The sequence below is a fragment of the Ictalurus punctatus genome, chromosome 8 (genome assembly GCF_001660625.3).
Source record: "Ictalurus punctatus breed USDA103 chromosome 8, Coco_2.0, whole genome shotgun sequence".
Lineage (NCBI taxonomy): Eukaryota > Metazoa > Chordata > Actinopteri > Siluriformes > Ictaluridae > Ictalurus > Ictalurus punctatus.
Window position 1 is genome coordinate 6,898,903 of NC_030423.2, and position 14,333 is coordinate 6,913,235.

At 38.8% G+C, this 14,333-nt stretch overlaps 1 protein-coding gene across 15 annotated transcripts in view; it reads left to right on the forward strand.

Annotated features, from left to right (window-relative positions):
• The window catches only part of afap1l1a (actin filament associated protein 1-like 1a), a 50,439-nt gene extending 39,595 nt beyond the window's left edge, over window positions 1–10,844 (forward strand). For 7 of the 15 annotated variants that reach the window (XM_053682108.1, XM_017474902.3, XM_017474899.3 and 4 more), the window contains 17 exons: window positions 71–154; window positions 247–326; window positions 1,532–1,643; window positions 1,854–1,952; window positions 2,613–2,821; window positions 2,986–3,165; window positions 3,394–3,495; window positions 4,952–5,030; window positions 5,265–5,417; window positions 5,840–6,054; window positions 6,251–6,396; window positions 6,492–6,549; window positions 7,018–7,123; window positions 9,101–9,268; window positions 9,823–9,998; window positions 10,081–10,206; window positions 10,499–10,844. In XM_053682108.1, the coding sequence (XP_053538083.1) occupies window positions 71–154; window positions 247–326; window positions 1,532–1,643; window positions 1,854–1,952; window positions 2,613–2,821; window positions 2,986–3,165; window positions 3,394–3,495; window positions 4,952–5,030; window positions 5,265–5,417; window positions 5,840–6,054; window positions 6,251–6,396; window positions 6,492–6,549; window positions 7,018–7,123; window positions 9,101–9,268; window positions 9,823–9,998; window positions 10,081–10,206; window positions 10,499–10,528 (2,123 nt within the window). In that variant the 3' untranslated portion in view covers window positions 10,529–10,844. Of the gene's footprint in view, window positions 1–70; window positions 155–246; window positions 327–1,531; window positions 1,644–1,853; window positions 1,953–2,612; window positions 2,822–2,985; window positions 3,166–3,393; window positions 3,496–4,951; window positions 5,031–5,264; window positions 5,418–5,839; window positions 6,055–6,250; window positions 6,397–6,491; window positions 6,550–6,629; window positions 6,714–7,017; window positions 7,124–9,100; window positions 9,269–9,822; window positions 9,999–10,080; window positions 10,207–10,498 lie in introns of those variants that run through there. The other 8 variants (XM_047157102.2, XM_053682109.1, XM_017474909.3 and 5 more) reach the window with 4 other exon arrangements.
• Window positions 10,845–14,333: the final 3,489 nt, after the last annotated feature.

Consider the following 14,333-nt stretch of genomic DNA (forward strand, 5'->3'; position numbering starts at 1 on the left):
ATGTATTCTCCTATGGTTATTTTAATGGTTGTTTTTTGTTATTTTTGTCACTTTAAAAAAACCTTTTTAGTCACTGGACCAGAATACATGTACATGAACACCTCTGTCTGCAGAAATGGCACTAGCTTTGTGGAAGCCCTTTTTGATAACTTTGGTAAATAAGACTAGCATTGATGTGTTTTGACTCAGCATTCCCTGTTGATTCCATTATTGTGCACTAAAAAAATGTATGTATTGCTTCCACAGACTGCAACCTTAGTGAGCTGAAAGTTGAAGTAGAAGAACAGAAGAAAAGCCTCAAAACAAACCAGTTTGCATCTAAACCTGTAAGGTGCCACCTTCTCATTTAATCCAAGCATTTGGCACTCTTCTAGAGAACTGGCACACAATGATTTAAATTAAAATTTTCTACTCAAACAGTTTGAGTAACTACTCACCTTTCCTGTAACAAAAAGATTCAGAGCTGCTTTCATAAAAGTATATCATTTGTATCTCAAAAACACATGAGCTGTCTTGAGCAACAAATATTTTCAAAAAATGCAAAACAGTTTGTCATTTAAAAACACTTTTTGTAGAGCTTTATTGTTGTTGATATCTTGTTTCCTTGGGTAAAAACATGAAGTTGCACACTTGTAAAATCATTTCAGAAAGCTTTTAACACCAAAGAGACAGATGGTTGCTGACATGCACAAGTCAGATTAAAATAAATAAAATGTAATAAAATAAGATTAAAGTAAAAAAAAAATTACAACAAAATGATTAAAAATGAAAACATTTGGAAGAGTTAAAAAATTTACAAGAAATGGACACATGAGCATACTTTCCTGAGAGCAAACTACAGAATGCAGCATTTCACCAACGTGTCATTGAAACTGCTAATATTCGTATCGTGTGCTACGGACACTATTAGTATGTTTGGCGGAAATAAAATGGAGATGCAAGGAAAAGCATCTGCAAAACCGTAATTGACATTTCAACAGGATAATGACCCCAAACATGTATCAAAATCAATACAGAAATGAAGATAGCAGTACATAATGTACAATTCTTGAAATCTTGTTCTGAAAGGGGCATTGGTCCACAGTGGTCTACAGGTGTTCTGTAACCATGTATTACCCTGCAGAAAAACGTCCTGTACTGTGTTTTTCTCTCTCTCTCTCTCTCTCTCTCCAGGGGAAGTTTCATACACACAAGCTGTTAATTTGAAATTATAAAATATCACAAATTGCACTTTATTCTGTTTACATATTTATGTTTGCATACATATCCAATTTATTCTATTTATTTTCTATTCTAGCATTTCTTTAAAAAGGATTATTGTGGTTTGATAAAATACAAAACTAAGTAAGCCTTTTCAGAAGGGGTAGTCCATTGTAAGAGGCATAGTGGTACTAATAATCATCAAACAGCACTTTCTTCACAGCAGATGTACCTCAAAATGTTACACAAAAACTTATGAAAGAGGGTGATTTGAGTTATGTGGGGCCACAGCTTTTGGTTGAATATTTTATTGCTCCTTGTTTTTGACTAGATTACACCAGATTCAGCACCTCCACTTCCCACCACCCCACCTCCAGAGGACTACTATGAGGAGGCTGTGCCACTCAGCCCTGGTACTGTGCCAGAGTACATAACCAGCCGCAGTGAGTTTTGCATCACCAGAATTATTGCTTAAATGAAATAAACATTCAGTCATATGGTTTGTCATGTAGTTTTCTTAAAGAATGCGTAAACTAAATGAGTCTAGGTAGTTATTTCGGATTATATTTATGAACCAGTAATATGCACAGTATACCATTTTATGCCCTTATTTTGACTTTAACTTTTAAATACTTTACTCCTCTGACCTCTAGGTAGCTCCAGTCCTCCTAACTCCATTGGGGATGGATACTATGAAGACACAAACAATAACTGTCCAAATGTCAGCATGAACAGGCGGCGCAAAAACTCTTGTAATTGTGCATTACCTGTAGATGCATCTCCCTCTCAGTAAAACAAATCTATTCCCTAAGAGAACACAGAACACTGCTTTGTGCAGCACATTTAGCCTGTTTGGTTGTTACATTCACATTAATCTGGCAGAGCCAGATGTGATATATAAGAGCTACATGTCTGGAAACAATCTTTCAAATTCCAGCAGAAATTATCATAAAAATTGCTATAATAGACCTAAAACCCACCCCAATTTTACCATCCAGAGGTGTCTTCAAATTATTTCTTTAAAATAACACTTGTTTTACTGAATGTAATTTGTCCTCTACAAAGATAAGAGCTTAACTGGTAACTTATGTGGTGACCTTTCAGCAATGGCTTACATCCATGGTAAGCCAAACCTTCCTGTTGGTCAGAAAATGTTTACAAGCAACATTTTCAGACAAGCCTACCCTACACTGGGATATGCCTTCACTGTGCACAGGATTGGCTTAGAAATGTTAAACTGAATTTTCTTCACCACTATATTCCCGCTCACGCTTTAAGCTAATGAGCTAATGAGCCATCTTACCACTCGCTCCAGACATGTGTTCCCACAAGACTACATTTACACTCGTAAGCTTGGCAGATGTTTTAATCGATAGTAGTTTATTTTCTGATTATACATATTTGATCTCCAGATAATGATTCAGATGCTCTGAGTAGTTCCTATGAGTCATATGATGAGGAAGAGGAGGAAAGGGGTCAGCATTTAACCCACAAGTGGCCCTCAGAGGAGAACTCCATGGCCCCAGTGAGGGATTGCCGTATCTGTGCCTTCCTGCTGAAGAAGAAGCGATTTGGTCAGTGGGCCAAACAACTCACGGTCATCCGTGAGAACAGACTTCAGGTGGGCCATGTTGAGCTTTGCACAGTGACGTGTTGGTTTCCACCAAACCTGTGACCTTCCATTATTAGCTATCCCAGCATTTTTGGCATGTCTTTGTGTTGGATACTGCTTTGTATGCATTCAGCAATTTATTGAACTGTTACATTGTTGGTTTCTCTTTCTAGTGCTACAAAAGCTCCAAAGACCAGTCTCCCTACATGGACCTGCCGCTTAATCTGTGCAATGTCATATATGTGCCTAAGGATGGGAGGAAGAAGAAGCACGAGCTTCGCTTCTCTCTGCCAGGTGGAGAGGCTCTGGTGTTGGCTGTACAGAGCAAAGAGCAGGCAGATAAATGGCTCAAGGTAAACATGTTTTTCTCCTCGTCAAATTAAAAGGCCTTTTCAGGTCATACAACCAGAACTGTGCTTAACTGTCTGTTAAGAATACACATACAGTTTAATATGCTGAGTGCATGCCAGAAATAATATTGCACAAGAAAGAATTCTTTTGGTGGAGACACCTCCTATGTAGCCAAATCTATTCATATGCTGAAACTGCTGATGTGCTTGTTTCTCTGTGTGGGGTACTAGGTGGTGCGTGAAGTAAACAGTCTGGGGACTACACTGGACATCTCAGCATCTCCCATGATCCCCCGAAAAAGAGAAAAAGAGCCAGAAAAAGACTTGGACAAGGTAAACTAGTGTACTTCAATAAGCTTTGATGTGGCTTTTAGTGTATACAATGTATATTCAAATTCTTTCACAGTCCTGGCTGACATCCACACCCAAAGAACATCAAACAAGAGTTATTTATAAGAGTTATTTATCTGAGCTTTACAATGAAACCACCATGCTAATAAACAGTTTTTCTCTATAAGATCTACTCTTGTTTATAGCAGGTGAATAATTTTCTTTGTAATATTACATCTAATATGCAACATTTTAACCTATGCCCTAGATATATAAGAATGTGTCCAGTTAGGTCTCTACTGTTAATATTGTGTGTATGTGTGCAGAGTGAAAGTGGCTGGAAGGCTAACTGCTCAGAACACTCTAACCATATGCTTACACATAGTAAATTGTAGTAAACAGTAGTAAATTGTTCTCAGACAGCTGAAAATAACATGTTCCAAAAGAGTTAATGCAGGTGGCAGAATTATGTGTTTGTGTCCCTATGTATGTTTGAGAGTGTAGGAGGAAGCAGAGCACATTTAGTCTGATTTAACACTGAGGGATAAACTGTCATAAAATATGGAAGCTAGTATTGATGCTCTGATCGATTGGCCGCCAATCAGTATCGGTTGATAATCACATTCTATGACTCAATCGGTAGTCTCTAAATTTGGCCAATCTCATGAACTGATTGCAATTTGATGATGTAAAACATGTGAGGACACAAAACTCATGATGACGTTAAACTTTAGCACTGCAGTCATGTCATCACTAGTGTGGAATTATTCCAAGTTCTCATAAAACACTGAAAAATTTGCCTTTTGCCGTATTTTTAAAGGCCTGTTAAAGTGGATATTTGTTGTGCTTATTTATGTGATTCTCAATTAAAACAACAATCTACAACATTATTGTAAATAATATAACCAAGGCAATATCTGTGGTATTATTTTATCTGCAGAAAAAAAGGTTAACAGTGACGGTCAATAGAAAGCTTACATATTACTTATATAAAGCTTGAAGGATTGTGATTGTTATAGACTGATCATGATGACAAGAAATCGGTATTGGTTGCAAAAATCCTGATCAGAGCAACCCTAGAAGCTAGGTCTATTATTTTGCATCTGAATAAACAAATTCTGCTGCTGACTCACTACTGGAGCTTTGAGCAATGTATTTTTTCACTGTCTCTCTCTAAGGCAAAGAACATTTGTCTGGACACATTGAGATGAGACATTTGAGATTGCTTGTGCTGGTTCCTGATGAGTGTAGTTGTTTGTTTGTTTGTTTATTGGCTTTTCAGCATTATTACAGGTTCTTCAAGATGTTTGTCAATGAAGAACACTGAATTATTTTACTGTTAGAATAAAACGTCAATACTAATTAAACCACAATTTAAAATAAACGAAATGTAAAACTATACAGTTTTAAGATATACTACCAGTTTAAGTAGTGTGTATTTAAAATGACTGTCTTCTAGAGATTGTCTGGTGAGAAACATGCATCAGATTCGGATAGCATGCCTAGTGGAGAAAGTAGCCGAGACAGCCGGGAGAATGGTAAGTTGCTCTTACTTTAAAAACTCTGCATTTAAAGCCAACTTCTATCATTTCAGTTTTTAAATTCTGCATTTACATAATTAGATAAAATAGATTATATTGAAGCTCAGAATGGCATTCATTCAGCTGTGTGTCTCTCATTTTGCCCATTGAGGGCTCTGCATATGTTATAATTCCTGTACAGTGTCATTAAATTTTTACTCTTTGATAACATTTCCGTGTATATTTATTTAGGTAAGCCTAAGCGGGTTGCTCTGTCAGAATTAACAGGTACAATGAGCAGAGCAGCTGGGCGCAAGATCAATAGGATCATTAGCTTTTCCAAAAGGAAGCCACCTCTACCTGGATATACACGAACATCATCTCTTGACGAGAACCCTCGTTGTGGTAAGACTCAGTTGTTCTTGATACACTATCACTGTCTGCTGTATTACTAGCTCTCCAATTTTCTTTAGTTATCATTCAAGCAGCCACACTTGCTTGACCTTGGATAACAAGGGATTATCTTGCGCATATCAGCGTTTTCTTTTTAGGTACTATGTCTGAGTATGCAAATACACATGTAACCTGTAGAAATAAAAGACAATTGTGCAAAAAAAAATTTTTTTTAAATACTACTCAATGTAAAAGTTGTTGAATGGCAGCAGCTCATTCTAAAAGACCTTAAAGAGGACTGGCAGTGGAGTTTTTGAGGGAATGCCATTCAGTCAATTAATAAATCAACAGACTACCTTGAGTAAGCAAAGAATAGTAATGTATAAAACCATTTACAGATCTGTTTGTATACACATCTGTGATGTTTCTGGTAGGTTATCTGAGTGTTTTGGTGAACCAGAGCTGGAAGGAACAGTGGTGCCGTGTAAGATGCGGCTCACTCCACCTTCATAATGAGAAAGTTGATGGGTGGCGGAGTCCACACACCTCCATTGTCCTACGTGGTTGTGAAGTGGTGCCAGGGCTTGGGCCCAAGCACCCTTTCGCCCTCAAAATACTAAGAGGTGGCACTGAGGTGGCAGCGTTAGAGGTACAGAGGGTTTCTGGAGGCAAAATTTGCAAATACTTTTATTTGAACCTCATTTGATCACTTTCAATCTAAGAATTATCAAATCATTACACCACACAATATTAAGTAGTACACTATCAAATAATTCACTTACAGTGCATTTCAGAGTCATATCTGTGGTGCATTTCTCATGTCTCATTCATTTATTGTGTGTCAGGCAAGCTGCTCCGAAGAAATGGGCTGTTGGCTTGGAGTTCTTTTGGCAGAAACTGGTTCTTCTACTGATCCAGAGTGCTTGCACTATGACTATGTGGATGTGGAGACCATCACCAGTATTCGTTCAGCTGCTCGTTATTCTTTTCTGTGAGTAACCAAAAAGCAAGTTAATAGAATTGAATTACTACTGATGTGTTTGAATCTGTCATTCATTGAGTGGTTAATTTTTCTTTTCTCTTCAGATGGGCTACCTCCACAGAGTCAAGGACTTATGATGAGGTCCCTTATGAGGAAACAGAGGTGTGTGAAAAGCATCAACAATCAAATATCTATCCATACTCACTTCCATCCTAATTGTTATGTATTATCTTTCCTGTCAGGTACATCTCCTTTGTAGGTCTAATATTGAGCATGATCCTCCTAGACAGAGGCTTCCCTCTGAAGTGTGTGCTGAGCAATGAAGGGTTAGACCATCTGTCCCTGTCACATCCAACCATCACAGCCCAGCTCAGGCATCCATATCAATATATGGATCAAGTTACTTCTTAAAACAAGACAAGAAAAAGAAATCAGATTAATATGAAAAGAAGATAAAACAGACATTTTATGTGCCCTCAACCTCCCCTATACATGTGTATGCATGTGATGGCTGCTGAACCGTTTAACAGAAATGGCCCCTTCCTAATTTTTCACACCACCAAAAACTGTTCTTGGATCCATTTACAATCACAACCATTTACCATCTTCTTTTTCTGTTTTGTCATACAGCAGGAGAATGAGAGGCTGAAGAATGGGTATCTAGTAAAGCGCCGGTCAGCTAGTAGTGACAGAAGTATGGCCAAGCCTCAGGTCACCGTTAAGCGCCATGGCTCTAGTGAGTCATACCAACTATCTACATTACCCTCTGAGAGTATTGGAACAGTGAGGTCAATTCTATTGTTTTTGCTACACATTGAAGACATTTGTGTTTGAGATCAAAACATGATGGATCAGAATTTCAGCTTTCATTTCCTGATATTTACATATAGATGTGTTAAACAGTTTAAAACATGGCATCTTTGGTGACAGACAACCCAATTTTTAGGTGAGCAAAAATATAGGAACAGATAGAAAGTAAATTAAAGTAAATAACACTTAATATTTGGTTGCACATCCCTTGCTTGCAATAACTGCATCACGCTGGTGGGTGACCCATGGACATCACCAAACTGTTACATTTTTCTTTTGTGTTGCTTTTCCAGGCTTGTACTGCAACCTCTTTCAGTTGTTTGTTTTGGGGGGTTTCTCCCTTCAGTCTCCAGGAGGTGAAATGCATGCTGAACTGGGTTATGGTCTGGTGATTGACTTGGCCAGTGTAAAACCTGTGTTTGGGTCATTATCTTGCTGCATGATGAATTTCCTCCCTATTAAATTTATACATTTATCTGTAAATTGGAAGACGTGTTGTTTTTGTCGACGTCTAAAGTCATTCTGCTGCTACCATCATGACTTACATAATCAATAAAGATTAGTGGGCCCATTCTAGAAGCAGCCATGCAAGCCCAAGCCATGACTACGTCCACCATGCTTGACTGATGAGCTTCTATGTTTAGGATCATGAGCAGATCCATTCTTTCTCCACACTTTGGACTTTCCATCACTTTTGTAGAGATTCTTTGTGAATTCCAATCTGGCCTTAGTGCTCATGAGTGGTTTGCATCTTGTGGTATGGCATCTATGTTTCTGCACTTGAAGTCTACTTCAAATGGTGGATTGTGATACCTTCACCCCTGTGAAGGTTGTTGGTGATGTCACTAACTGTAGTTTTTGGGGGTTTTTCACAACAATCACAATGTTTCTGTCATCAACTGCTGTTGTTATCCTTGGCTGACCTGTTACATGTTTGGTTGTTAGAATACCAATGATTTCTTTTTTTTTTCAGGGTATTCCAAATTGTTGCATGCTATGCCCAATGTTTGTGCAATGGCTCTGATTTATTTTCCCTCTTTTCTCAGCTTCAAAATGGCTTGCTTTTCTCCCATAGACCATCTGTTCTCCATGTGGGTGTATCCTTTTTAACAACAAATGCAGTCTTCACAGGTGAAACATGGGGCTCAAAACAAGAGTAGCCACTCAGAGCTATTAACACTTTAAACAGTCAATTTGACAGTAAGAAACACCTATCAGTCACACGTTCCAGTATTTTTTGATCACTTGAAAAAAACGAGTGGGTTAAAACAAAAGGTGCCATGTTCTACGGCGTTTAATACATCTAGATATAAATGTGAGGAAATGAAAGCTGAAATTCTGATCTGTTGTCTCATATTGATCTTTTTATCTCAAACCCAACTGTCTTCAATGATGGTGAAAACAATAGAATTGCCCTTGCTGTTCCAATACTTTCAAAGGGATCTGTGTTCTGTATTGCTATTTTGAAATTTGTGAGTTCACATTCTCACTGATTCTTTTGGTTAGCTGTTCTATATTATATATTGTATAATTTCCTGTGTTATAAAAGTACTGTTGTATGTCTCTGGACGTTTCAGCTCTCCCTCATGGTCAATAAGGGGTGATAACTTAGAGGGTGCAATCAAGGGCAAAGATGCCTGAACCCCTAGGGAATTATAACAAGCATACTTAAAGCTTCTTGTTCTCACCAGTTTTTAGAGCAGTCAGAGAGAGTTCCCACATTGCCACTTCAAAGGCCTCTCCAGCATGGCCCAAGCAAATGATGCAACCTGAGCTTTATAGGGCGTTTGACTTTGATGTATAGCTCTCTCCACTCTGCCTTTGCTGTGTCCTTGATGAGGGTGTTAATAGCATTGTCATTCTTCCATCTTCCCACAGTTCTTTACAACCTTTTACATTTCAGATGCAAATCAGTATGGAAGGTATGGGAAAACACGGGCTGAGGAGGATGCACGCCTCTACCTGAGGGAGAAAGAGGAACTGGAGAGACAGAAAGACCATGTCAGGAATGCACTGGTGTTACTGCGAAAGGAAAAACGAGAAGCCAAGGAGAGAATGAAGGTTGCAACAGGTGAGGAACTAATTTAAGGTATAAGATTCAACAAATCACAACTGTCGTACGATACATGTGCAGTTCTTGTATTTGTGGCTCGGTATAGTTCACTGATTAAGTAATTTATAGAAGCAGAGTTGGGGAATCTCAATTTCTATGAAATAGAAACATTCTGAAGGACTGTAGTAACAGTACTGTCAAATTTTAAAAAATACTGTGCGTTTTTCCTGATTCCTAAGAACTGAATATGTAGCTTACAGTGCTCTCCAAAGTATACTTGTAAAGCAAGTGATCCAAGAAAATATGTTGTAGACAACAGCAGATGTTACAGGGCTTTATTTCCACTGATTTAGCTGGGGTGAGACTCAGTCTCATTCTGTTGACAGGAGTTTAAGATTAAATTTAAGATTAAAATTTTTCCAGAAACTTAAAATCTTAAATTCAGCATGAATCCTGTCAACAGAATGAGACCATCTGAGTGCATACAATGTAGTGTCATTTTATGCACATTTCTTGTGTTAATGCTTTATCTTACTGTGGGATGTGTAACAATAATGGTGTGTTTGGTCCAGATAAACAGTGGCTGGCACTTGAGGAGTGTGTGACCCAACTGGAGGAGAGCTGCCAGATAAAGGAAGGTGAATGTGTGGAGTTGGAGCTCAAACTTACTCAGGTTAAAGAGAATCTGAAGAAATCTCTGGCTGGAGGAACTTTAGGGGCACCTGTAGAGACCAAACCATTAGGCAAGGTACAAAAACACACATGTTGTCTAAATTGCACTACCTTCAAATTTATGTCAAATTTAATTGCTCTAATTCCCAATTTTATAGAAGACTCGGAGAAGTGAGGTACCATACATTGAGTCAGTAATTCCAGTCAACTGTGCCTCTGAAATGCGAAAGCGCCCCCTGTCCATCTGTGCGTCTACAAAGGGAAATGTTATGCAGAAAGCCAAGGTAAACAGACACATGCTAAAAAAACAAAACTGGTATCTGTACTGTGATTTATCTATACTGAACAAACAATGCAAATATGCAGTGTATTGAATCTGTCAGTGGGATAATAGTTAACAGTCCAACTGGATTTTAATGTCCGTAATTAATCAGTAGAAGCTTATTCTGTCAGAATCCACATATAAGTCTCCAATTTGTATCATCATAAAGAATGTGTAATAAAATTGCAGATCTAATAAGTTTGTTGTTTTTCTTTATGATTAAAAAACAATAAATATGTGCCTTTTTGTTTCAGGAATGGGAATCTAAAAAAGGGAAGTGCTGAAGATGTCCTGGACTGTTTTTTTTTTTTTTCTTTTTTATGTGTGTTCAAGTGAACACAAGAACCTGCCCCCATTCCTCATTTGAACATAAAACTGCACATTTTATAAAACTGCCTTGTCTCTGTATAATTGACAGTATTTACAGGATTACATCAGAGGAATCAGATGCTCTTTTTGGGGGAGGGGGAACCATGAGGTACATATACAAATGTCATTTTCTTTAAATCATTAAAAAAATGTCATAGTATACTACTTTGGGGAATATGACTATGGTGGAGGTATGTGATACATCCAAATAAACCACTCTTGTTCCACTTATTTTTACGGTATATTGTACCCAATCTGAACATTATCATATTGCATTAACATAATTAGGTGACAGGAACATGGATACAGTTTACCTTGTGGGGTAGTCTTGTAACACAGTTAACTCTTCACAGGCTAATTAGCCATAATCTTAAAACCACTGACAGGTGAAGTGAATAATATTGATTATCTTGTTACAATGGCACCTGTCAAACACGAAAAATGGGCAAGTGTAAGGATATGTGCAACTTTAACAAGGCCAAAATTGTGATGGCTAGACGACTGGGTTAGAGCATCTCCAAAATTGCCGGTTTTGTGGGGTGTTAATTGTATATTGCATAATGTGTATGCAGTGGTTAGTTTGTACCTAAAGCGGTCCAAAGCAGGACAGCTGGTTAACCAGCAACCAGAACATGGATGCCCAAGGCTCATTGATGCACATGGGGAGAAAAGGCTAGACTGTCTGGTTCAATCCCACAGAAGAGCTACTGTAGCACAAATTGCTGAAAAAGTTATTGCTGGCTATGATAGAGAGGTGTCAGAGCACACAGTGCAACACAGCTTGCTGCATATGGGGCTGTGGGTCAGAGTGACCATGCTGACCCCTGTCCACTGCCAAAAGTGCCTACAATGGGCACATGAGCATTAGAACTGGACCCTGGAGCAATGGAAGAAGTTGGTCTGATGAATCAAGTCGTCTTTCACATCATGTGGATGGCCAGGTGTGTGAGTATCGCTAAACTGGGGAGGAGATTCAATTCAATTCAATTTTATTTGTGTAGTGCTTTTTACAATGGACATTGTCTCAAAGCAGTTTTAAAGAAATATATAAACACGGTATACAGATATTAAAAGTGCAAATTTATCCCAATTGAGCAAGCCGGTGGCGACGGTGGAAAGGAAAAACTCCCTAAGATGTTAAGAGAAAGAAACCTTGAGAGAAACCAGACTCAGAAGGGAACCCATCCTCATCTGAGTAACAACAGATAGTGTGAAATAGTGTTTATATGAAGTCTGTTTGGCCTTAGCCGTAGACCCAGCAATCTGGAATTGGAGTAGATGAGAGCTCCAGCCAGAGCAGAGAGCAGAAAGGATAAGGATCTCTAGTATCTCCATAAAATCGTGTGTGGCTCAACAGGAGGAGAGAGGGAGAGAAAAGATTATAAGGACTGTGCTTAGAGTAACAGAAAGTCTAGTCATGGTAAGCTCGAGTAAACAAATACGTTTTAAGCCTAGACATAAACACTGGGACTATGTCTGACACCCGAATTTGGTAAACTGTTTCCATAACTGTGGGGCTCTATAAGAGAAAGCTCTTCCCCCTGCTGTGGCCTTCGCTATTCGAGGTACTGTCAACTAGCCTGCATCTTTTGATCTAAGTAGGCGTGGCTGATCATAAAAAACCAAAAGGTCCCTTAGATACTGTGGCGCGAGACCATTTAGTGCTTTATAGGTTAATAATAGTATTTTATAATCAATGCGACATTTCACTGGGAGCCAATGCAGTGTTGATAAGATTGGGGTGATGTGCTCGTATCTTCTGGTTCTAGTTAGGACTCTAGCAGCTGCATTCTGGACTAACTGGAGTTTTACATTACAGTAATCTAGTCTAGAGGTGATGAAAGCATGAACTAATATTTCTGCATCATGTAGTGACAATATATTTCTTATCTTAGAAATATTTCTGAGATGAAAGAAGGCTATCCTAGTAATATTATCTACATGAGCATCAAATGATAAACTGGAGTCAATAATCACACCAAGGTCTTTTACTGCTGTACATGATGAAACAAAGTCCATCCGGAGTTACTATGTGATCAGAAAGCTTACTTCTAGCTACATGTGATCCTAATACAAGTACTTCTGTCTTATCAGAATTAAGTAAAAGGAAGTTAGTTAGCATCCAACGTTTAATGTCCTTTACACATTCCTCAACTTTATTAAGCTGCTGTCTGTCCTCTGTCTTTGCTGAAACATACAACTGTGTATCATCAGCATAACAGTGGAAGCTAATTCCATGTTTATGAATAATTTGACCTAGAGGTAGCATATATGAAGTAAAAAAGCAGTGGGCCTAAAACAGAACCTTGTGGAACACCAATATTAACCTCGGTATGCATGGAGAAGTCTACATTTACATCTACAAACTGATAATGATCGGTCAAATAAGACCTGAGCCAGTAGAGGACTGTTCCCTTTATGCCAACAACATTTACTAATCTATCGAGAATAGTATGGTCAATAGTATCAAAAGCTGCACTAAGGTCAAGTAACAGAAGCAGCAAGACACAACCCTGATCAGAGGTCGTTTAGTACTTTAACTAACGCTGTCTCTGTGCTATGATGAGGTCTAAATTCTGACGATACATTTCATGAATGTTATTCCTATGCAAGTATGAGCATAAGTGCTGTGCTACAACCTTTTCTAAGATCTTGGAGATTAAGGGGAGATTTGATATAGGTCTATAGCTGGACAGTTGAGAGGGGTCAAGGTCAGGTTTTTCAATAAGGGGTTTGATAACTACTAATTTAAAGATGGCACCAAGATGCACTATAGGGAAAAGGCAAGCTGGCAGAGACCGTTTGATTCTCTGGGAAATGTTCTGCTGGGAAAGCTTGGGTCTTAGCGTTTTCCTTAACTTTTTTCTAATGGCAGTGGCCTCTTTCATTAAGATCATGTGCCCTGCCACACTGCAAAAATTGTTCAGGAATGGTTTGAGGAACATGACAAAGGGTTCAAAGTGTTGACTTGGCCTCCAACTTTCCCAGATCTCAATTGATTGAGCATCGGGCCCCATCTCACAACTTCCAGGAGTTGCTGGTCTTGGTGCCAGATACCACAGCACACCTTCAGAGGGCTTGTGGAGCCTATGCCTCAGCAGGTCAAACCTGTTTTGGCAGCACAAGGGAGACTTGCACAATAGGTGGTTTTAATGTTATGGCTGGTCAGTGTAAGTGTTGCAGAACATATTGGCCATGGAAGTAGGGGAATCATTGAAAGTGTAGGCTGTTGTTAGAGATGGGATAGTAAGTGTAGTATGTTGCAGCTGTGGATCAGGTGGTAGAGCGGGTTGTCTTATAATAGTAGGGTTGGTGGTTCGATTCCTGGCCCACATGTTAGTGTCCTTGGGCAAGTCACTGAACCCCAAGTTACTCCCGATGGCAAGTTAGTGCCCTGCATGGCAGCTCTGCTACCATTGGTATGGGTGAATGAGACATGGTGTAAAGCGCTTTGGAACCATTAAGGTTTAAAAAGTGCTATATAAGTGCAGACCATTTACCATGTTGTTTAATGAGCATAGCAAGGAGAGTTGTGCAAAATCACATGAACTTGAGCTTTTGCATTTACTTATAAATTGTCCCTTCAGGAGGCAATGACTGCGGTTTTATCACTTATTTGTAATGCTTTTGTTGTCTGTGTAAAAACCTTCTGGAAACCATAACACAAAGTGGTGCTATTCATATTGTACCTTTTACACTTTTTAATCTAGGCTGCAACAG